We start from the raw sequence: 25,285 nt of genomic DNA, 5'->3' as shown, positions 1-25,285 counted from the left end.
GGAGCAGATAAACTAAGACAAGTTTTAGTTTACCTGATCACTGATGTTACTGAGGACAAGCAGTGGCTGGAGAAAGTTTGGTACATGTGAGTAAGATTAGCCTCTGAGGAATGTCTGATGGTGGTCGGAGTGTAAGGACTAATGGTTTTGAAAGTATTCATCACCATTGGTGATGAAATTTCACTGCAGTTTTGGTTACTTTCAACAAACCACGTAGACTCACTGTGGCTTCCCTTAATGTGATGTAGCTAACATTCAGCACAGTACATACCAGCATGAGCATGCATTAAGGGTAGGGTGTGTGTGTGTGTGTGTGTGTGTGTGTTTGTGTGTGTGTGTATGTGTATGTGTGCATATATGAGAGAGAGAGAGAAAGAATGAGAGAGAGAGAGAAAGAGAGAGAAAGAATGAGAGAGAGAGAGAGACAGAGAGAGAAAGAATGAGAGAGAGAGAGAGAGAGAGAGAAAGACAGAGAGAGAGAGAGAGAGAACAGAAACTGGTAAAAAACAAAACAAACAAACAACCAAAAAAAGCCCAGCAGCAGTATAATATGTCTTCCACATACTCTGTCTACAGCATCCCTGCTGTTCTCTGAGGATACACCAGGCTTCAGCAATAGTACCAGTGCTGTTAGTGCTGTTAGTAGGTACTAGTAGGTACCATTTATTTAACCCAGAAGTTGTACTTCTTGGAATTTGTCTAAATAAACGATTGGACAAGTGCAAAAAGATATATGGGAAAGGATATTCTCTGTAGTCTTTTTCATACCTTCTTCCCACTGTGGAAATTACCTAAGTGTTTATCAATACGTGAATAGTAAAATAAATTTTGCTACATGCTTTTAAGATAATTCTTTGTGGCCACTAAAAATGATATAGTTCTATTTGCAGACCTGGAATATGGTCATGTTTTCATGTGAAAAGAAAATAGGCTAAGTAACAGTGTATATGGTTCATTGTTATTTTTGACATCTATCTATCTATCTATAAGTAAATGCATAGAAAGTATTCTGGAAAGGTAAATACCAAAATGCTGGCAATAATGATTTCTGTACAGTAGAATTATAGATGATTTCAACTTAATTTTTGATGATCTGTTTTTCAAATATTTTTATGTAATTAATAATCATTAAATTGCTTATATCATGAGGAAAAAGTAAAATTATTTTTTTTCACAGAAATAAATAGACCAATAATTGTCTTTGTTTCTAGTAATACCACTTCCTCAGTGAAACTATCTCCAAGTAACTGAAACAGATAAAAGAAATTCTTTCAACAATATGTAGTTCAGACATACAACTTCTACGGATCCACTTTGGCCACAAGATACACTGATTTCTTCTTTTATTTGGATATGATACTATTATACAATTATTATTTTTAAGTCTTAGGGCTGCTACTATTCAAAAATTGGCTCACTCATGCTTAAAGTCCTTGTGTTGCCTGAAAATATTTAATTATTTTCCCTATTGTTACCATTTTTCCTAAGCGGGTACATCCAATGAGATAGAGAGCCTTATCTTGTCTTTTAGGCACTTTGGAATAAAAAGATCTACCCATGTTTAGCAGATAGCAAAAGTAAAAAGCATTAATTGAGAACCCACTATAATCTGTTAAATTCTTTTGATTAATATCAGTTACTTTTACCAAATAACCCAATGAGACAGAAATTATCTCCATTTTCAGAAGAATGAATATAGATTTGGGAAAGCTGGTTGACTGCTAGCATCATACAGTTAGCCACTGGCAAAGCCAAGACTTAGACCTAGCTCAGTTGACTTTAGTTACCATTTATTTTCTCATTTCCATAATGCTTCAAGAGGAGTAATAAAGAACTTAATACATTTGGCAACGTCCTATCAGAAGCATATCTATGTTGTCTATAGAGATCATTCTTTCAGTCTGAGTTCTTAGCTGCAAACAACAAAACAGGCTTTAATCAGGAATAACTCTCAAATTATATTTTGTCTACAAGTGTATCCTCATAGCACTCACCAGAGGCACAATCTTGAATTTTAGATATTGCATGGGTCATACTCACTAGGACCCCTGCTATGGTGACTTCTGAAAACTCAGTGACTACAGCAATCAAAACTGTGGTATTGATGAAATAACAGACAAATAGATTGGTGGAACAAAACAGAGAGCTCAGAAATTGAACCACACAAATATGGCCAACTGATCTTAGACAAAGAAGTAAAGGCAATTCAACAGTCTTTTCAACAAATAGTTCTGAAGCAACTAGACATCAATATAAAATAAATTCAGAAACAGATCTTTCACCTCTTACAAAAATTAACTCAAAATGCATCAAAGGCCTAAATGTAAAATGCAAAACTATTAAACACCTAGAAGATAACATAGGAAAAAATCTAGATGTGTTTGGGTTTGGAGATGGTTCTTTAGCTGTGACACCAAATTCACTGTATCCATGAAAAAAAAGTTGATACATTGGACTTCATTAAAATTAAATATTTTTGTTCTGTGAAAGACACTGTCAAGAGAATGAGAAATGAGCCACAGAGTGGGAGAAATATTTTCAAAAGACATATCTTAAAAAGGACTTGTTACCCCAAATATAGAAGGAACTCTTAAAGCTCAGCAATAGGAAAACAAACAACTTGATTAAACAACCAGGGCGAAAAATCTGAATAGACACCTAACCAAAGAAGACATACACATGACAAATAAGCATATGAAAAGATGGTCTACATTATACCTCATTAGGGAATTGCAAATTAAAATAACCACCACTCCACACCTATTAGAATGAATGACATCTAAAACACTGACAACACTAAATGCCGATGAGGATGTACAGCGACATGAACTTTCATTCATTGTTAGTGGGGATGTAAAATGGTATAGCCACTTTGGAAGACAGTCTGGCAGTTTCTCATAAAGCTAAACATGGTCTTATCATATGATTCATAAACTGTGTTCCTTGGTATTTACCCAAAAGAGTTATGTCCACAGAAGAGCTTGTGTCCACACAAAAACCTACATACATACATTTATAGCAGCTTTGTTCATAATTGCCAAAATTTGGAAGCAACCAAGATGTTCTTCAATAGGTAAATATATAAACTGTGGTATATTCACACAACTGAATATTATTCAATGCCAAAAAGAAACAAGCCATGAAAAAACATGGAAGAACCTTAAAGGTATGTTACTAAGTGAAAGAAGCAATTAGAATAGGCAAAACTATGGAGGCAGTGAAAAGATCAGTAGTTACTGGAGGCTTGCTGGGAGAGAGGGAGGAGGAATAGGTGAGGTGCGGGTGATTTTTAGGGTAGTGAAATCATTCTGTATCAATACTAAGAGGGTAATACATGTCATTATACATTTGTCAAAACCCACAGAATCTAGAGCCCAAAGAGTGAGCCCTAATGTAAACTAGCAGCTTTGAGTTACAATAATGTGTCAATGTCATTTAATCAGTTGTAAAAAATGCACCACTCTGGTAAGGGATGCTGATAGTGGGTAAGGCTATGAGTGTATATGAGATGGATGGGTATATGGGAAATCTCTGTACTTTTGCTCAATTTTTCTGTGGACCTAAACTGCTCTTAAAGGTAAAGTCTACTAGTTAAAAACCAAACAAGGAAGCAAACTCCATGACTCTTGTCAACAACCATATAGCTTTTCCCCAAAATGAATTCCATGTGGAGTCTTCTTTCTCTTTGATCTCTTCCAAATCCAAGCTTGTAGAGGTGGTTTAATTGGTTCAGTCTACATCATATGCCAAGGGTAGGTTGAAAATGGAGTTCTGGATTCTACTTTGAGGAAAAGGGTTATCATATGGGAACTTCCATAGACATTGGAAGCCAGACTGTCACTATTGTGGCAAATGTCCACTATAGACACTAATGTAGAAAGAGAAAAAAAAAGCCCTACATTAATATTTTTCAATAACTAATTCCATTACAGGCACAGAAGCGTAATGATTAATTAACTTTTTTTTTTTTTCCTTTGGAAGGGAATTAAGGTCTTCTCTCTTTTGCTATTTGCTGTCTTTGATTTCTATATGTTCACTTTTTCTGGGGGTGGAGGTGGGGATTCTTGTAGAAATGACTTAAGTACACCTATAAATTTTTCCAACTGCTTTTGATACGTTTACTTCTAGGAACTGTTTACTAAAAGAGTTAGCGTTTTCCCCTACGACACTTTAAACACAAAGTAAGTAAAGTTTACGTATTTATGAAACTTCTTTCTTGTCTGTTATACAAAGGCAGTTGCCTTTAACAAGATTCTTTTGGCTGTCTGTTTCTGAAAAAACACAGATGCTGGAGAAACATTCAAAGATTTTGTTAAATATTAGGATTATTAACTAATTATATCAGTTGAAGGATGATTTCACCTTTGGCCTTTACAATAAACTCAGACATTAATGGACTTGGTGATTCTAATAGGAAATAAAGATAGAAAGATTAAGGAAATTTCTGCAGCAGGAATAATATAAAAGACAAAAAGAAAGGAGAAGGAACAAGAACATAAATAAGGGCAGGCTCTGAGAGAGTAGAGGTCAATGCAGTTGTGGCAACTGTCATCATCACCATAGACTCTGGTTGAGACCCAAAGTAAAAATAATCATCATCATAAAGAGAAGAGAAAGTCCTATAAATAGCAAAATTAAAAGAAATTCAAAAAATCAAAAATCCCAACTAATGCTATTAAAAATGGGCAAAGGACTTGAACAGACATTTCTCAAAGGGAGATATACAAATTACCAATAGATGCATAATAAGGCAATCAATATTATTAACTGTCAGGAAATTCAAATAAAAACCACAATGAGGTATCATGTCACACTTGTTAGGATGCCTGTGATCAAGAAAAAATAGATAACAAGTGCTGACGAGGATGTGAATAAATTGGAACCCTTGTGCACTCTTGGATGAAATATAAAATTGTGTAACTATTATGGAAAACAATACAAGATTCCTCAAACAATTAAAAATTAAAAAATTTAAATTAAAAATAGAAATACCACATGATTCAGCAATCCCACATTTGGGTATGCATCCAAAAGAATTGAAATCAGGATTTTGAAGAGCTACTTGGATTCCCATGTTCATTGCACCATTATTTACAATAGGCAAGTAGAGAACAACCTAAATGTCCATTGATAGATGAATGAATAAAGAAAATGTAGCATTTACATACAATAGAATATTATCCAGACTTAAGAATAAAATCTTGACATAAGCAGCAATATAGATGAACTTATAGAACACTGTGCTAAGTAAAATAAGCCAGGCACAGAAGGACAAATGCTGCATTACTCCACCAACAGGAAGCATCTAAAATGGTCAAACTCATGGAAACAGAGAGTAGAATGGTGGTTGCCAGGGTCTTAGCAGAGGAGGAAACAGGAGTCATTGTTCAACAGGTATAAAGTGTCAGCTATGTTTTTTTTTTTGCTTAATCAAAGATCAGTTGGCTGTAAGTATTTGGGTTTATTTATGGGTTCTGTATTCTGTTCCATTGGTCTATGTGCCTATTTTTTTTTACTAGTACCATGTTGTTTTGATGACTATGGGCTAGTTTGAAGTCAGGTAATGTGATGCCTCCAGATTTATTCTTTCTGTTTAGTCTTGCTTTGGCTATGTGGGCTCTTTTTCGATTCCATATGAATCTTAGGATTGTTTTTTCTAGTTCTGTGAAAAATTATGGTGGTATTTTGCTGGAAATTGCATTGAATTTGTAGATTGCTTTTGGCAGTATGGTCATTTTCCCAATATTGATTCTACACATCCATGAGCATGGGATGTGTTTCCATTTGTTTGTGTCATCTATGATTTCTTTCAGCAGTGTTTTGTAGTTTTCCTTGTACAGGTCTTTCATCTTGATTAGGTATATTCTTAATTATTTTATTGTATTTTTGCAGGTATTGTAAAAGGCGTTGAGTTTTTTATTTGATTCTCAGCTTGGTCGCTGTTGGTGTGTAGCAGGGCTACTGATCTGTGTACATTAATTTTGTATCCTGAAACTTGGCTGAATTCATTTTTCAGTTCTAGGAGCTTTTTGGAGGAGTCTTTAGGGTTTTCTAGGTATACAATCATATCATCACGGCACCTATTTAACAAATGGTGCTGGGATAATTGGCAAGCCACATGTAGGAGAATGAAGGTGGATCCTCATCTCTCACCTTATACAAAAATCAACTCAAGATGTATCAAGGACTTAAATCTAAGACCTGAAATTGTAAAAATTCTAGCAGATAGCATCAGAAAAATCCTTCTAGACATTGGCTTAGGCAAAGACTTCATGGCCAAGAACCCAAAAGCAAATGCAAAAAAACAATGATAATATTGGTGGGACTTAATTAAACTAAAGAGCTTCTGCATAGCAAAAGAAACAGCAGAGTAAACAGACAACCCATGGAGTGGGAGAAAATCTTCACAATCTATACATCTAACAAAGGACCAACATCTAGAATCTACAAAGAACTCAAAAGAATTAGCAAGAAAAACACACACACACACACACACACACACATACAATGTCATCAAAGAGTGGGCTAAGGACATGATGGGGCAATTCTCAAAAGAAGATGTACAAACGGACAAGAAACATATGAAAAATGCTCAACATCACTAATAATCAGGGAAATGCAAATCAAAACAGTGTGATACCACCTTACTCCTGCAAGAATGGCCTTAATAAAAAAATCAAATAATAATAGATGTTGGCATGGATGTAGTAAAAAGAGAACACTTCTATACTGCTGAGTGGGAATGAAACTAGTACAACCACTATGGAAAACAGTGTGGGGATTCCTTAAATAACTAAAAGTAGAACTACCGTTTGATCCAGCAATTCCACTACTGGATATCTACCCAGAGGAAAAGAAATCATTATACGAATATGGAACCAGCCCAAATGCTCATCAATCAACAAGTAGATAAAGAAATTGTGATATATATGTACAATGGAATACTACTTAGCCATAAAAAGGAATGAATTAATGGCATTTGCAACAACCTGTATGGAACTGAAGACTATTATTCCAAGTGAACTAACGCAGGAATGGAAAACCAAACATCATATGTTCTCACCATAAATGGGAGCTAAGCCATGAGGATGCAAAGGCATAAGAATGAAACAATGGTCTTTGGGGCCTCAGGGGAAGGGTGGGAGTTGGGTGAGGTGTAAAAGACTACAAATTGGGTTCAGTGTATACTGCTTGGGTGATGGGCACACCAAAATCTCACAAATAACCACCAAAGAACTTACTAATGTAACCAAATACCACCTGTTCCTCCAAAACTTATGGAAATAAAAACGTTTAAAAAGAAGTATCAGGTATGTAACAAGAGTAAGTTCTAGAGATCTGCCATAAAACATTGTGCCTAGATATAGTTAACAGTACTGTATTTTGCACTTCAAAATTTAAGAGGGTAGGTCTCATGTTAAGTGTTGTTACCACAATAAAACAGACAAAATCAATTAAGATCACACACACACACACACACACACACACACACAGAAAATAATAAAGAGAAGGGAAAGGTGAGTTGTAAAAGCTTAAGCAGCTGAGGAGAATATAAAATTTTTCCAGGTATTAGAGAGAAGTTGGTATGAATACAGCTTTACATCTATGGCTTATCATTAAAGATAGTAAAATAACATATGATGAAATTGTGGGTATTCAACACATTTCTCTAAAGGAAGATGCCGGTTAACATTTTGAATTTTTAAAAAGTTGCTCAAGTAATGCCATTTACAGAATAGCAGGAAGTAGATGTGATTGAATTGTGCGGATTTATCAGGTGGCATTGAGGGTTATAATTCATCTGACTTTAGGGTCTGTCCTGGCCAAATGCACTGAGGTACAGAGAGGATCAGCAGAAAAGGAGGCACTGAGGAGAATGGAGTGAGGACTTGGGTGCAAGCCTGAATTCACCACATGAATCCTTCACTTCACCCGTTTCCAGAATGACCTCTGTCTTGCATAGATGGAAAAGCAAGCAAAGAAATGTATTAATCTTTCTCCCTGATATATGGCATACTTTATTTTTGTTTGTAGTGGCCTTTTTTCTGACTCTCACTGAGTCTTGCTAAGGGATGTGCCAGAACAGAAGTTTGTTCTGTGACATTGCCCATCACTCTAATTTGTTTTCCCTTCATAAAAATACTACACAATTTTTAAGGTCTATTCTAGCCACTATATATTTTGATCTTCTTTCCTTGTATTATTTGTCATACTAGGATAATCAGTATAAAGTAGCTAGCTCCAAGTTAAATTGAGCAGAGCTTCTGCTTTAGTTCTTGGAGGAAAGAAGAAAATGACAAGACAATTAGTTTATATTTATTTATTCAATCAATAAATATTTCTTGAATTCCTACCTTATAAGCGCTGAGGGTTCAGTAATACAATGGAGTCTCAATTCTCACTGACATTATATTCTGTAGGGGGAAAACCACAATACACAGGATATAAAAATGTCAAGTGGTGATGATAAGAGCTATAAATTACAATAAGGCAGGTTGCAAGAAACTATGGGAATGGGGAGGAGCTGCTATTTTATACGAAGCAATGAAAGCAGACTTCTGATAAGGCAATACTTGATGATTTCCTTCCAGACTCAACTCTGAAGCTCCATTCAGATTCAATTCAATATCATATACCCTATAAGGTAATGCTTGTACTTTAAGAATTCTAGGTTCTGTGCAATAGATTACTGGCTGAGGCACTAAAACTAAGTAAGCCTCTGTCATCAAGAATTTATTTTTCTATTCTGCTCTACCAGAAAAAAATTTGGAAATTTTTCAATAAAGGTTAAAATAAAAAATAATTTTAGTTAATCTGAAAATTAGGTAATGCATAGCACTCCATGCCCTCTTATTCTACCATCAAAAGGTTTTGTATTTGTGACTGATCTTTTCATTGGGAAGATGAAAATGTCTTCCAGCTTGATATCAATCATGTGCAGTGATGTGCATGCTTCTTTGTCCTGATATTTCAGATGTGGGGAGAAGGCCAAGTACGGGAGAGCAGAGAATCGTAGACCTGGCTGATTCCATAAAAATCGATCATTGTTATTCATAATAATAAAATAGGCCGGATGTGGTGGCTCATGCCTGTAATACTAGCACTTTGGGAGGCTGAGGCGGGTGGATCACTTAAGCCCACAAAGATCCTGGCTAATATGGTTTTACAGTTCATGGTCCCCACTATAGTATGTGGCTTCTCAAGGAAAGAATCCTTAGGATGGCTTTTGGCCACTGACGTTGGACTTCAGTTTCTGGCTGGTACATCTATCTTTGGTAGGTAGATAGAGTCTGGCCAATGTCCAGCTTAGGAAATCCATAAATGCTTTGAATTCTGTACCACAGAGGGTTTTGTTTCTGGTACATCTTATGGCAAAAATGGCAGTCATCTGAAAAAATACTCTTCTGCTTACTAGTTTTAGCTTCCTGAAAGAATGGTTAGCTTGCCATCATAGAGACTGGTGTCTTTTTTCTTCCCAACCTAATCTTCCCTGGAGAGTTGGTTACTTTGACTCAATCACCTGTTCTGTTTAGATTCACCATTGATCTGTTATCAATGAGCAATGTAACCAAAACTATTTATAGGCAATTTCTGAGTAGTGGTCAACACGCAACAGTTCCTCTGTTGGGCTTGTGGGTTACTGGCCCTGAGTAATACATGCTGTATAGTGCAGGGCAGTGGTTTTTAACCTTTTGATAACCACAGATATTTTTAGAAATTTTTTTGAGATTTTTGGTGGCTGTATATCTTTTATTAAAAAACGAAGGAGACTCTAAACCCACCTGATGAGAAAGTACTGCATGCTAATACCACATACTTTCACTAAAAAAAAATAAGTAAATAAAATAGCTAATAAATGATACAAGGGCATGAAATATGAGAAGATATTCTCACTTTCCCATCTTGGCCATGAACTCGGTAACTTCCTGGGGGAATTTTTCATTGTTAATGTTTTGGTGTACTTCTTTAGGCTTTTTTCATCTCTACTTACGTTACATGGTTGATATCCCATTGAACATAACATTTTAATAAATATGAATCAGGATCTGACCCAGAGGTCAGCAAATATTTTCTGTAAGGGGCCAGATGGCAAATATTTTAAGCTTTGATGACCATGCAACAAATCAACTTTGCTGTTGCAGTGTACAAACAACCATAGCCAATATGTAAACAAATAGGCATTGCCATGTTCTAATAAAACTTTATTTACTCAAACAGAAGGCAGCTATAGTGTGTTGATTCTTGTGTTGTGCTATTAATATGAAGTTATTATACATAATATTTGTCAGATATAGATATAGGTTGGTGCAAAAGTAATTGCAGTTTTTGCCGTTAGAATTAATTACCAGTGGCAAAAACTGCAATTACTTTTGCAACCATCTAGTAATACCTATCTAGCATATTTCATTTGAATTCACTAATTTAAAAATGCAGTGACTCAAGTTATTAAATATAATTTTACAGATTTAACCATCATTACTTGAAGTCCATGGCAATAAAATACCTATTTAATTGTTTTTCTATACAAGTCTTGATTTTTTTTTTGGAGAAAACTATTAATTCTCTTTGCATAGTATCTCATGTAAAAATAAAAAGAAATCATGTAAAAGGTCATTCATTATTAGCAATTTCTGGAGTCAATAGCATTAGTTATTGTTTTAAGTGGTTATCGAGTAAGACCAGGGTGAGATGAGTTTTTTAAACCATGAGAAAAAGAAGAGGTACAATTACACATTCCCTGGTATCGGAAAATAAGCAAAAGCAGAATAGTAATCATGAATAAAATACCACAGAGCCCAAATTTTTCCACAGGCTTTGAAATTCCACTAAAAACCATATAATCCAACTGGATTTCTGTTTAGTATCAAGTTCTCTGTCTCCCCCTGTATTGAATTCACCATCAAAATCTCTCCAGCCTCTCTTACTAAACACTAGGGGGAGACCCTAGTGTTTAACACCTCGCCCCCAAGACAAGAACCTTGTAGTATCACCCTCTATAGGGTGAAATATGTCTCCAGCTGGTTAAAGTGTTCCATGAAAAATGGTTCTATAGTCAAAAATAGTTGGGAAATGTTGGGTTAGCCAAATTTTACTATATGATTTCTCAGAGGCTTTAACATAGTGATATGCTCTATGAATTAGTAATGCCCCAAATTTCTCAAGTTTATTAGAAATGGACCCCTCTCCCCAGATGGCAGAACAAATGTTTGGTATAAAACACTTTGGGAAATGCTGGTAGATTCATCCCTCCCACTGTTCTTCCTTCAGAACTGAGCTTCACTGTGCATTTCCTTAGGTGCCTTCTCTGTTTCACAGAGTGACAGTCTATCATCAATGCATTAATCAAAGTCCAATATTAATGTCTGAGAATGAGATGAGTCTATGCCTTATTCACTCCAGAATCACCTGTGGCTCCTACACAGTCAAATTTCATTTCAAATAATTGATCAAGCTACTATAGCACTTATGTTGCAGTGGACTATATATATTATATAGGTATTATATATGTAATATATATAATACATATGGATTATATATATTATATAGGTATTATATATGTAATATATATAGTCCACTGCATGAATGAATGAATGACTATATATAGTCCACTGCATGAATGAATGAATGACTGTATTTGTATATAGTCCACTGCATGAATGAATGAATGACTTTGAGTGAATGATTTTAATAGAAGGATTTCAGATATTACATCATACTGCTAGTAGTGTTGCTTTAGGCCAGGAGGGATCTTGGTGGCGAATTGAAAATCAAAGTATGAAATTCCACTTACCTTCACAGCATCCACTGGCAGTGCCTACTAAACTCTGCTTAGAAACCTCTGGGAGTGTGCTCAGGCCACTGGCTCAATTTATATTACATACTATTCTCTCTCTTTCTCTCTCTCTCTCTCTCTCTTCTCTTTCCCTTTTAATTAACCTGAAGTTGAAGATAAAAATGTATCCACAAACTACCCAATTTCCTTAATTTCATTTCCTTAATTGCATTCTTGTCTGACAGACTCTGTGATCCCAGGTACAAGGCAAAAGAGAAAGAGCGTGGTTACATACTAGACTTGTAATCTGTATTTTATCTTGCTACTGAGTATTTTGCAGATGTAATATCACCAGTTTCCAACATTTTTCCATGAGGTTGATGAATATTATTCTCAATGTAAAGATGGGAGGACTGAGTCACCAAAAGGCCCAAATAATTGGCTGACTCCTCAAAGCCAGTTTATGCTAGAACCTGTCCTTGTAGCCATGCCATGGAGCTTCTTTTCCTCCCTTTTCAGTGGTATTTCTTTGTGATAAGTCATCTACTTAATAAGTAAGGGTGACATAATAGAAGAGCTCTGAGGAAATAAGTAGTGTTCTACTCATTAGTGATTTGATGAGTGTCCCTTCCAAAATGTCAGAGCTACAGGATACTTTTCTCTTACAGAAACTCTTGTTCTAGATCTCAGGCAAGAAGTAAGAAAACTGAAATATTTTATCTATCTTTCTAAAGCTGCAGTTTTCTGTTAGAACACTGTTTACTTTTGCAACAAGCATATATAGTTCCTGTTAAAAGCCAAAATTGAGTAAACATATATGTACCTACGATCTTTACTTTTTATGCATTACTAGCATTGTTTTAGTTGGGAAAACAGTTGTGATCAAAGCACTCTCACAAAGAGAAAAAGAAAGGGACATTCTAAAGAAAATAGAAAACATTATGAAAGGCAATTCATAAAAGATCATTAACTTTACTGTTTGATTATCAACCAGTAAAAGCAGTGAATAATGAGATAGAACCAATAACCTATCATCTATAAGTTTGCAATGGGTAAAATAATTGGTAGAACCCAGTATTGGTAAAACTTTGGGAAAATAGATGCTTTCATGCCTTATTGATGGGCGTGTAAATTAGGTTCTATTTTGACTTTACTATCAGACATAGTTTCATTTATTATACATCAGTACCCATAAATTGACTTTCAAATTACAATTATGGCTTTGTAGATCAGTGGACAAGCAATGGAGAGCTATCTGATATGGCATCAATCTTCCAGCCAGCTTCATTTTCATACATTTAACCTTTGTATGTCTTTTAAAGAAAGCAGTCAGTATGAAAGTAAGAGACTGTCTCAGCAAGCTTCCTGGAGGGAGCTTATGCTAAAGAGATGTATAGGCAAGCATACAAAGTTCAAAGAAATGTATATTCTTATTGCTGTGTAGTCCATGGTTGGAAAAAAAGGGAAATAATTTAAGGACCCATCAAGATGGTATTAGTGGTGGATCAAAATATCTGACAGTATAGGGCACTGTGTAGTAGCTTGGGCTTGGAATCTGGTAGACCGGGGTTTGAATCTTTATCATCACCAAACTTTGCGATTTTTAGTGAATTTCTTAAGCTCTTTAAGTTTCAATTTTCTCATCTATAAAATGTAGAGAATAATTCTACTTATTTCATTATATTGCTTTAAGGATTAAATAAGTGGGTTAATGCCCTTTTGTACTTAGTACAAAGCTTCACACATTGCAAATGTACAATAAATCTCCAGCCACTGAATGCTGTAGAAAGACTGTGAAATGATATACATAGGCACATTTACCTAGAGAGCTGTTTGGAAGAAGGTCCATCTATTATGGTTAAGTGGTTTTCTCTGGGTAGTGGACTTTGTGTGAATTGTACTTTCTTAAAAACTTTTTCTGTAGTGTCTAGATTTTCTTTACAGTAACCATACCGTTTTTCTAAGAGAAAATACAAGAACACTATTTTAATTTAGGGAAAAAAGATGTACAATTTAAGAGATGTACTGCAGGCACGTTTCCAAGAAAATAATAATCACAGTAATCTTGCTTTATTTTTATCCTTTAGAAACTTGAACCTGAAGTGCACCATCAGATTAATCATAATCGTATTGCTATGACAGGTCATGCTAGACCTCATCTGCTCTTTGTTTCAGGTACTGATTCAGATTACATTTCCCAGATGGAACTCCATTCTCTATTCTCCCACTCTGTCCTTGCTTCTAGAAGGACCAGCTAACTGGTTCTCACCCATCATGTGAGACCAAAGAATACATATTACTTCTAGATAAGAGGAGGTGTGCCATGCTCTCTCATTCTTCATCCTGAAGCTGGAAGAAAAGGACTCCCAGGCTTTAGGAGATGGTATTATTCAGAGGTGGAAGCAGCCTAAATTCCTGTGTCACTTTCTGGAGGAGAGTATTCAAGACAGACGACTGATTAGGAATATCTACACTGATTGTTTTGTTATTCTAATCTGAATGGCACAATTATACATCATCTTCATTAGTCTACAGGTAACCTTCTTCTACTCAGTTAATTACTTTGTATAATATGCCACCATTAACCTACCTTCAACTTCGGCACTTGAACATTCCAAGTAATTTACGTTTAATGCTCCTTTCCTTTGAAATTCTGTAAGTACATATCTAGGAGCAGGATTCCTGGATCTTCATGGTATGCAAATGCTCAGCTTTACATGACAATGCCAAACTGCTTTTCAAAGTGTTATACCAATTTCCAAAGCCACGAGTAATATATGCTGCTTCCCATCCTTGCAAAGGACTACTATCAGAGTTCTCAATTTTGACCATTTTGAATGGGAAGAACGTGGGGTCACACTGCAGTCTTGACTTTTGTTTGAATAATTACTAGTGAGCTTAAGGCAAGATACTTCTGAAGAAACAGAAGAAGAGGACTTGCCTTACTAAAAACTAGACTTAAGTTATAAGTAATTACTTAGGTAATGAAGGTAGAATGGTGCTAGTGAAGGATGGACAGATGGACCAGTGGAGCAGAATAGAGACTCTGAAATGGATGCATATATATGTTGGGGCTTCATATATGAAAAGTAGTGTAGGCAAAGGTAGAACTATCCAAAAACCGGAGCTAGAAATGTTGGATCTACAAAGAAAAAAAAAAAACCTTTGGATCTCTTTCTCATAGTCCATACAGAAATGAACACCAGAAAAATTGAAAATTTAAATGTCAAATGCAAGACCTTAAAATTTTTAGTAGAAAATAGAGGTAAATCTCTTTCTGACTTTACAGAAAAGAAGAATTTATTAAGGCACAAAAAGCATTAACCATAACATAAAAAAGTGATAAATTAAACTGTGTTAAAACTATATATTTTTGTTCATCCAATACATCATAAATGTAGTGAAAGACATACTATAAATTGAGAAAATATTGCAACACCTATGACAAATAATTAGTAAGATGAATACATAAAGATTCCTTACATACCAATAAGAAAAAGACAAATTGCCTAATAGAGAAATTGGAAAATTACACAAACATGTTTTATAGAAGAAGAAATCTTTATATGGATTGCATATTACGTACAATGAAATACAAAATAACTTTTCAGCTGAATTAAGATATTCAGACCAGAAAGTCATAAGAAAGAGAAAACATTGAGTTTCCTTTACTTGTACCCTTCACGCTTCTGTCTTCTTCCCTCAACAATGAATGCTTTCCTTCAAAAATGGATTTTCCCATTCCACTGTGAGGTCACACATGCATGAACAGTGTCGATATTCCAGAGCACTAGAGTTTTTAGGTATAAATGTTGATGTCTGCGCATGCATACGCTTGCTTACACACTCTTGCACTTACACACCACATATACTTGCATTTATTCTGGATATAGAAATTGAGCAGCTCCTTTATGCCAGACATTCTACAGGACTCTGAAGAAACAGCAGTGAAAAAGATAAAGAATTCCTGGGAAAAGACAAACAAAAAATCAGCAAGTAAATTGTTGTTATATTTGAAGGTGTTGGGAGTTCTGAATGAGAATATAATGGCAAAAATAGATTAAATGATACCAGAAGGGGCATGTGTACAAAGTTTTAAATTGGGTGATCAGGAAAAGCCACAATGAGCAGCATTTGAGCAAAGAATTGAAGGAGGTGAGGGTATCAGTCATGCTTACATCTTGAGGGAAGAGAGTATCAGGCAGAGGAAACAGTAAATGCAAAGGCTTGAATTCAGGAGCAAAATTGACATATCTGAGAAAAAACAAGGTGGTCACATGGCTACAGTGATGTAAGAGGGGTGGAGAACAGCAGAGGAGGATGTCAGGGAGTGAATGGGAGAGAAGAGGACAGGGCATAGGCACTTGTAAGCCCTTGCAAAGACTTTGAATTGAACTCATAAGAATGGAGAGTCATCAAAGGATTTTGAGGAGAGAAACTACGTTTTCTAATGGTCACCTTGGTAGATGTGGTCACTTGAGGCAAAGGTGGAAGAGGCAAGGTGGAAGCAGGAAGAACAGTTAGGAGGCTATTGCATGACTCCACTAATCCAAGTGAGAGGTGAGGGCGACCTGGCATAGTGTGCTTTGGGGGTAGCGAGAAGTATTTAGGTTCTATTTTGAAGCTAGAGAGCCTGCAGTATTTGCTGATTGGGTGTAACATCTATGAGAAAGAGAAGAGTCAAGGATAAAAAATATTTGTTATGGCAAGCATGCCTCAACTGATTATTGTCAACCAATGTACACCCATTAGCAGGACATGCCCACTTTGCACTAGGTTTCTACTTTCTTGTCTGTTATTTAATTCTTCCCCAAATGAGATTCTAGTGCATGCCTTGACAAACTGAAAGTGAACAATTCATTCTGAGAGTTTAACAAATTCCATGTCAATATGCTAAACAAAAATTCGGCCACTAGTAAAATTGTCGATTTGATTGAAAACATGAGAAAGCCTCATGCACAATCTCCTGAGTTCACACCTTTATTTTTTACTTCTTTTCATTATTTATTTTATTTTAAAAAACTGACAGATAAAATTGTATATATTTATGTGTAAAAGATGATGTTTTAAAGTGTATGTACATTGCGGAATGACGAAACCTAGCTAATCAATGTATGTATTACCTCACATAGCTATCATTTTTTTGTGAGAATACATTAACTCTCAGCATTTTTCAAGAATACAGTATATTTTTAATTACAGTCACCACGTTGTATAATAGATCTCTTGAAATTATTCCTTCTATCTAACTAAAATTTTGTATTCTTTGACTGACATCTCCCCAACCCCACCCGACTCTTCTCAACTGCCCCAGCGCCTGGTAACCACCATTCTACTTTGTATTTCTATGGAATCAACTTGTTTAGATTACACATATGAGTGGGATCATGCAGTATCTGTCTTTCTGTGCCTGGCTTATTTCACTTAAAATAATGCCTTCCAGGTTCACCCATGTTTTGGCAAATGATAGGATTTCCCCCCCTTTTCTTTTGGCTGACTAGTACTCCATTGTGTGTATGTACCACATTTTCTTTATCTATTTAGGTGGATTTGATATCTTGGCTATTATGAATAATGTTGCAATAAACATGGGAGTGCACATATCTCTTTGATACAGTGATTTCATTTCTTTTAGATGTATACCCAGCAGTGTGACTGCTGGATCATATGGTAGTTCTATTTGGAATTTCTTGAGGAACTTCTACTGTTTTCTATACTGTCTATACTAATTTACATTCCTGCCAACAGTGTACAAGAGTTCCCTCTTCTCCATATCCCTGCCAACACTTGTTATCATTTGTCTTTTCGATCACAGCCATTCTAACAGGTGTAGGATGATATCTCATTATGTTTTTTAAAAAAATTTACATTTCCCTGATGATTAATGATGTTGGACATTTTTTCATATACCTGATTGCTATTTGCATGTTTTATTTTGAGAAATGTCTATTCAAGTCTTTTGCCAATTTTTAAATTGTATTGTTTACTTGCTAATGAGTTGCTTGAGTTCTTTATATATTTTACATATTAATTCCTTATCAGATGTATAGTTTGTAAATATTTTCTCCCATTTCATAAGTTGTCTTCTACCGCTATCGATTATTTCCTTTGCTGTGCAGAAGCTTTTTAGTTGGATGTAATTCTGTTTGTCTGTTTTTGCCTTTGTTTCCTTTATTTGCTTAGACCAATGTCATGAAACATGGCTTTATGTTTTTAGATGATCATCTTTCACTTAATGCACAATCATTGTAATTTTGGCATTTAAAAAATAATTCATTTATTAAAAAACTAATTGTTGAGCAATTATTACATACCAGGCTTTCTGCAAGTACCAGTGATCCAGAGATAACAAAGGAATCTTCTACTCTCAAAGAGCCTGCCATCTAGTGGGTGATGCAGTAATGTAATTGAGTAGAACATAATGAGATTAGCTGCAGAATAGCCTAGAGAACAGAACAAAGTTCTAAGAGAGCATAAAGGGGTGGCATAACTTAATTTTATCAAAAAAATTCAGGAAAGTTTATACAGAGAGGAGAAGTTTACAAGTAACTATGTAGGGAGCTGTCATGGGTATTCCAGTTAAAAGAAACATGTGAGGAGCATAAAAGAGGCTGGCCTCTTTTATGAAAATAAAATATGAGATTATGAAAATATGAGAAAATATTTATAAAAGAGGCTGGCCCATTGGGTTGGCTGCACATGTATGTATTTGTTAAGGTTTGGGAGTGTGTGAGTGAATGGTGGAAGGAAAAGCAGTACTGAAAGGAAAAGCAGTACGAGATCTTGAGCATTCTTATATATGACAATGAAAGATTTGCAATTAATCCTGTAGGCAATGGAAGTTGGCAAAGAGGTTCTCAGTAGGGAAATGGCATGATTAGATTAGATCACTCTGGCAAAGCTGCAGAGAACAGACTGAGAGGAGGCCCTAGACTGGGAAACCACTTAGTCCACTGCAATTGGCCTAACATTTGAGCAGTGTGGGAAGAAAGGAGGAGACATGTCAAAGAACTACTCAAAAGGTATACTTAGTCCAGTTTGGTTGAGAATGAATGACACGTGGGTAGATAGCAATGAGTCTAAGATGCTCCCTATATATCAGTATTTGGAAATTAGATGGAAGAGAACACATTGCTCTATGCTAAGGACTAATAGGAGGAGAAGCAGTTTGAAAAGAAGATGTGTCCAGTGTTCAAGGAGTGATTGTGTAGTAAGGTAGAGATCATTAAAGAGCCAATTGGAAGTTTAGAATGAAGTCTGGGTGAAAAATCAAACGTGATTAGTGGAAAGTCTCTTAGAGGTTAACCTATAATTTTTATGAAAACATAGGAATTTATTTTCATATTCCTAATAGCAAATGCAAAACCTTTAACTACACATATATTTAATAAATACATTTTATAGGTATCTATGTAAAATAAAGAGCAACCACCATACAACAAACTCAGTGGCAGAAAAGTTCCAGTGGAATCAGTATATTTAAATTCTACTGGGAGCATTGCAAATTAAAATTACATCTGGGGAGATTATATGGCAATATATAATAAGAGCTATAAAAATGATCATATCATTTTACCCAGTAATCCTACCTCTGGTTATTAAAGGGAAGTAATTCAGTATATATTAATGAAACTGATCTTACAGTTCTGATCTTTATAATAAGTTACAAGAAAATGGTTTAATATGTATGTGTGTATATTTACTTGAAGTTGAAATATGAAGGCTAAAAAAACAGGAAGATATTTAAATTGGTGTTAAAACAGCATTTAAAGTGACTACAATTATGAGAACACATGTATGCCAATACAGATTCACTGGAAAAATATTAAAAATGGAAACTGTCAGATGGTAAGATTATAGATCATTTTATTTCCTTTTTATTTGAAATAAGTTGGTACAGCACAACTTTTCAAAAGCTTCTATAAAAGTGTATGTCAAGTTGTAATAAAGCAAACATATGCATATAGACATGCTTAAACAGTTATTCTTTCTTAGGTACCTGGGGAGATTGGGATGAAGAAAGGAGGGCAACTTGAATGAAGGTGGAGGAGAAAAATGACAGAAAAGAAAGCAAAGGATCGCAAAGCTCAGTGTGGCAGCAGCCTCTCTTCCCCTCCTGAGAGAGTCAAAGGCTGGCACCAGGGACTCATGATCCACGGCTGTGGAAGCCTCATGTCACACTGGATGTCACATGAGGTGGGATGGAACACAGTGACCACTCCACCTCATTTCCTTTACAGTTTCCGCGCTGGACCATGGCAGTGAACAGCCTTTAGGCATGTCTACAGCGGAAGATCTGAATTCAGGCTGGTGGCAGGAGACAACACAACCACATTTTCTTCTATGCATACATTTGGTTTCATTGACACATTAACCACAGACAAAGGGTTAAAGGCCACAAGGCGTTAGGTTAGTATGAACAGGGAAAAGGGACTTTTTTTTTTTTTTTAAAGAAAATAAAAAGCATCAGTATTGCAAAGACTTTCCATGATCCCACACCCACCTCAAAAGCCCCCTCTCACCACAGGAAGTGCACTGACCATTGGAGGCATAAAAGAGGTCCTCAAAGAGCCTGATCCTCACTCTCTCCCTGCACAGCTCAGCAGGACCTCAGCCATGAGACTTCTCACCCTGGCCCTCCTTGGCATCTGCTGTCTCACTGCATACATTGTGGAAGGTAAGTCAAGAAGCTGTCTGTGAGATAAAGAACAGGGAGGCAAGGCAGGTGGGCACACATTTTGGGTTTGACTCAGGTTTTAACTGGAGTAAACTGCTTTCCTCAGGCGAGCCTTAAACTTCCCATGTGCAAAAAAGGAATGATGATTTTGACTGTAGGGGGCTTCGTAAACTCCCAGAACAGGGAGAATTTGGTTAGTATCTGGGCTCCTACTTTTCCTAAATGGGTAATTTTGGGCACATTTCTTAACCACTCAGGGCCTATGCTTATTTATGTATAAACTGAATAGGATAACAGACATGATCACCTGAGATTAAGATTAAATAAATATTATGGTTTATTTATTTAATAACATCAGATTTCCTTGCAAACAGTAATTTTTTGATCAATGTTAGCTATGGATTAGAGGTGATGATTATAAATGCATTTGTAGCTTTTGCCCATTTGATATATTGTTTGATAAATTATCAAAATCTTTGAGCGTTCAGTTACAATGTGGGGATGCATCAGAGGATATATGCTCTGGAGCAAATCAATGTTTTCAATACAAAACCAAGCCCCAAATGACTGGAAGTTCAGACCTTCATGTCCAGAAAATCAATATTACCTTCAAGTACGTGGGGGACTCTGTTAGTAATGCCATAAATATTACTATTTATGAGAAATTTTCTCTATTTGTAAGAGACTATACAATAATAACTACTAACAAATAGGTCAGCAACTTACACACAGTTCAATAAACCTGCAAGACACATCCAGGTAAGATTCAGCTATACTGAGCCCTTACCTGAGCATTCAGTAGATATTTCTTGAAGGATTACTTTTTCCTATGACTGGAGTGAATTTGTCTACTTATTTGTGTTCTAATTGGTAGACTTATTACTTAGACTATGATATCATAACTTAATAATGGGTCCCGAAGGGGTTCCATGAATAAAGGTTGCTGTCTGGAAGTCCTTGAAATTGTGTACAAAACAAAAAAATATTGATGAAACAAAAAAGTTTGATTACTACATTAGGCCACATGTTGCTACCTGGCTGGCATTTTGCTGAGACAATGGGCATACCATCTGAGGGAGATTCAGATCTGGAGTAGGGGAAAGGAGGTCTGTTAGAGGCTGAGAAGAACTGCAGACACTGGTCTCAAATTCCCAAGTTTTCTAGCTGAAGGAGCTAAGTCCCACTGGTGCTTAGCTTCTTACTTACAAAAATGAGGCAAACAGTCTCTGCTTTGATTCAACTCTGCAACCTGAGTGAAGGTGATATTTTAAAGAATAACACAGACACACAAACATTGCTGAGAATAAGGAAAAGGCTTTGTGGTTTCAAGTATAACAGGATTCCCTGAGTCTTGGGAGTCCATTTCAGATACTTCACAGAGAGAAATCTTGTTTCTTAAATATGAGAGAAACAGAGAAAAAGCCCAGATTTTTCCTCTTTCATTGGTTGCAGAAACAATTCAGCATTAAAAATATATTGGCAAAGGTAGAGGGTAGGAATGTGCAGACTGGCACTGAGAGTGGAGGAGAGGAGAAGGAATGATGAAGAAAAGCACACTGTGAACACTCTTTGTTTAGTTCCATGCTTTAAAAAATGCCTTCTGATATTAGCAACACTACAGACCAAACTTGATCATTATCAGTGGTTACTTTAGATGCTTTTTAGCTGCCTATTTCTCTGGGAAGCAAAGACCAGTGTCTACAGTTAAGGAGAAAATCAGCACTTAGAAACTTCGATTAGATTTTACCCAACCCTTAACAGTATTAATTCTCCCAAGTTATTTTTCCTTTTGCAATGTTAGATGTTCTCTAAACTCAATAGTTTAATTCCCTTGGGCCATTACTATTGGGGATGAATATTTTAAGGCTGTCTTCCATGTACATATATCTTACCTTTTACCATTTATTAATTTTTTTGAAGTGTTTATTATTTTTATGTACAGAAAATAATTTTTATGTACAGAAAACTCAACAGTGTACATTTAACCCAGTTTAGTGGCAAGTTCCTCAGCCTTTCCTATTTCCATCTTGGCAATGCAAGCCACAGATTTTGGACTCAGGACATTGCAGATCTCATCATATCCATCATTGTAATTGGTCCTGATAGCTTCCACCAGCTTAGCCAAAGCTCCTTTGTTTTCCTGGTTAACCTGTGTGAAGGCGACAGTGTGCTTCCTGTGGACTGGATGTCCCAGTCTTGCCTTACTTCCCCTTGATAATGCAGTAAGGGACCCCTTTTAGGACACAGGACAGGCAGAAAGATAACCAGCTTGATGGGGTCCACACCAGGTGCAATCACTACCAGCTGAGCCTTCTTGTTTTCCAGCAAGGTGGTGATGGTGTTAACCCCTGCTCTAAGAACAGGTGATTTCCTAGTGGGGACACCCCCTTTGCCAGCAGCTTTCTTCTCAGCCTGGGCCAACAGTATCTGCTTCTTCTCTTGCTTTGTCTCTTGCTTTGTCTCTGTTTGGGGGTCTAAGGACTGGGTGAACTGGTTAATGGCAGAAGGTACTTTCAGCAGCTTGTGGAGGATAGCCTTCCCCCACTGAATGTTACCTTGCCTACAGTACCCTTCACACATTACTCTGTAATCTCACTTATAGTACTGTAACATGTTGCACTATTTGAAATGATCTTTTCTGTTTACCTGTCTGTTGCCTGGCTCCCTCATTAGAAGAAATGCTCTATGAAAACAGGGACAAAACGTCTGTCTTAATAAAACATGTGGGACACAACAGGCACTGTTGTATAAATGAATGAATGAGTGTCACTGGGACATTTACTAGCCGTCCCAAATGTCTAAGTGAAAATATACATAGAGATGGGAAAACATCTTGTTTTTGTCTCAGCATGAAATTCCTGAAACAATTCTATTGATTGAGGTTTTAAATTAGTCAAATATTTACTAAGAATCTATGATGGGCAAGAGATTCAGGATGCCTGTCAGTCATCTCTTCCCCCAAAAAGCAAATGGTCTTATATTCTCACAACATTCTTAGAGTAATTTAACAGGTGATTGTTCCTATGATTTTGATAATAGCTTAATTTTTCATTGTATGTTTTTTTTTTCTCACCAGGTGTAGGGAGTGAAGTCTCAGATAAGAGTACCTGTGTGAGCCTCACTACCCAGCGACTGCCAGTTAACAGAATCAAGACCTACACCATCAAGGAAGGCTCCTTGAAAGCAGTAATGTGAGTTTGTCTCCACAGAAGCTGGGCTGGGTGGATATCTAGAGGTATAGAAGTAGAGTATACAGAAATGCTGCCTTCCTCAGGAAAAGTAGGTCAACATGGAGGAACAGCTCAGCTTAACTGACAAGCTCTTTATTTTTCCTTGTCAATCACGTCTTTATGCAGCCCAACTGAATGGAGATTATTGCAAAAATTTGGCTGCCAAATAAAGAATAGAAGTCCTCCTCTATTTAGCTTAGTGGAAGAGTCTGTTGAATACTGTGCATAGCTCTGAGGTCTGGGTTTAAAGATGGCTGACCCATGTCAGGGTTTCCCTGCAAGCCTCACTGGAGTTGGGGGTTCTTAGGGTTGAGTAAGGCAGAGTCCCTTGATTATCAGTTGCCATATTTCAACGAAATGAGTCAATGCACAAACTACATGGTCCCCTTCTTCTACCAGAGTCTCATTTTTAGAAGTAATAACTCTTCCCAACACATAATTGCAAGCTTTACTCTAAAAAATGAAAACGTAAATATCAGCTTTTATTAAAAATATAAGATGAGTACTTTTAAATTTGAAAAGGAAGAGTGTATGTAATAATGGAACTAGATGGCCTCAGATGTCTTTTTGTTACAACATTTGGTGACATGGATGAGAAAAGGAACCTGTGAATTGTGGTGAACAAAGGGGCTGGATACTACTTGCAGATATTTCTCCTTTATGTTAAAATAGATGACAGAAGACGGGTGCCCATTTTTGATCTCATGGCTCTGAAAGACTATTTCTTGCAGTAATTTCTGCACAAGATCTCTTCAAGTCTGCTCTGATCTTAACTCTTGACCCCAGGGCTTTGAGAATGTGGCTAAATTCGTCTGTGTTTTCCTTGCATTACAGTTTTATTACCAAACGTGGCCTAAAAGTCTGTGCTGATCCACAAGCCAGGTGGGTGAAAGACGTGGTCAAGAGCATGGACAGGAAATCCAACACCAGAAATAACATGATCCAGACCAAGCCAACAGGAACCCAGCAATCGACCAATACAGCTGTGACCCTGACTGGGTAGTAGCCTCTGGCACCCTGTCCCTCTCCAGCCAGCAAGCTCATTTCACTTCACACACGCATGGACTGAGTTTATACTCACCTTTTATGAAAGTATTGCATGAATAAAGTTATTCCTTTGTATTTTTACTTTTAAATGTCTTCTGTATTCACTTATATGTTCTAATTAATAAATTATTTATTATTAAGAATAGTTCCCTAGTCTATTCATTGTATGTAGGGAAAGGTAGTATATCATTTGTGTTTGATTTCTGTCCTACTTGTACCTCTCTTTGATGGTAACCGTAATGGAAGAGATTCTGGCTAGTGTTTATCAGAGGTGAAAGCTATATTGATCACTCTTAGAGTCCAGCTTATAATGGTTCTTTACACATGAGTCACAAGTTACAGCTGTGACAATGGCAACAATTCGAGATTATTGTAACTTGTCTCTATAATAGAATTCTATTTATAGAATATGGGAGAAAATAATCCAGTCTTCACTGGGTTCCCATTCTGAAGGTTCACTACTCAAAAATTTGCTTCACTCAATTGTTTTTTCACCTCTTTGTGTTTTATTTTGGTTTCCTATTAAAGGAATAAAATGACACAACTTGTCCCTTTTTT

At 36.2% G+C, this 25,285-nt stretch overlaps 1 protein-coding gene across 4 annotated transcripts in view; it reads left to right on the top strand.

Annotated features, from left to right (window-relative positions):
* Window positions 1-24,872, top strand: part of LOC126950917 (lymphotactin) — a 215,864-nt gene extending 190,992 nt beyond the window's left edge. For 3 of the 4 annotated variants that reach the window (XM_050784850.1, XM_050784847.1, XM_050784859.1), the window contains 4 exons: window positions 20,014-20,182; window positions 20,301-20,450; window positions 23,527-23,641; window positions 24,515-24,872. In XM_050784850.1, coding sequence (XP_050640807.1) covers window positions 20,390-20,450; window positions 23,527-23,641; window positions 24,515-24,683 — 345 coding nt within the window. In that variant the 5' untranslated portion in view covers window positions 20,014-20,182; window positions 20,301-20,389 and the 3' untranslated portion in view covers window positions 24,684-24,872. Of the gene's footprint in view, window positions 1-14,013; window positions 14,309-20,013; window positions 20,183-20,300; window positions 20,451-23,526; window positions 23,642-24,514 lie in introns of those variants that run through there. The other variant, XM_050784857.1, reaches the window with a different exon arrangement.
* The last annotated feature ends 413 nt before the right edge of the window (window positions 24,873-25,285 follow it).

Source organism: Macaca thibetana, chromosome 1 (genome assembly GCF_024542745.1).
Source record: "Macaca thibetana thibetana isolate TM-01 chromosome 1, ASM2454274v1, whole genome shotgun sequence".
Taxonomy (NCBI): domain Eukaryota; kingdom Metazoa; phylum Chordata; class Mammalia; order Primates; family Cercopithecidae; genus Macaca; species Macaca thibetana.
Note: the sequence above shows the minus strand (reverse complement) of the source record. Positions and strands in the feature narration are given on the sequence as shown.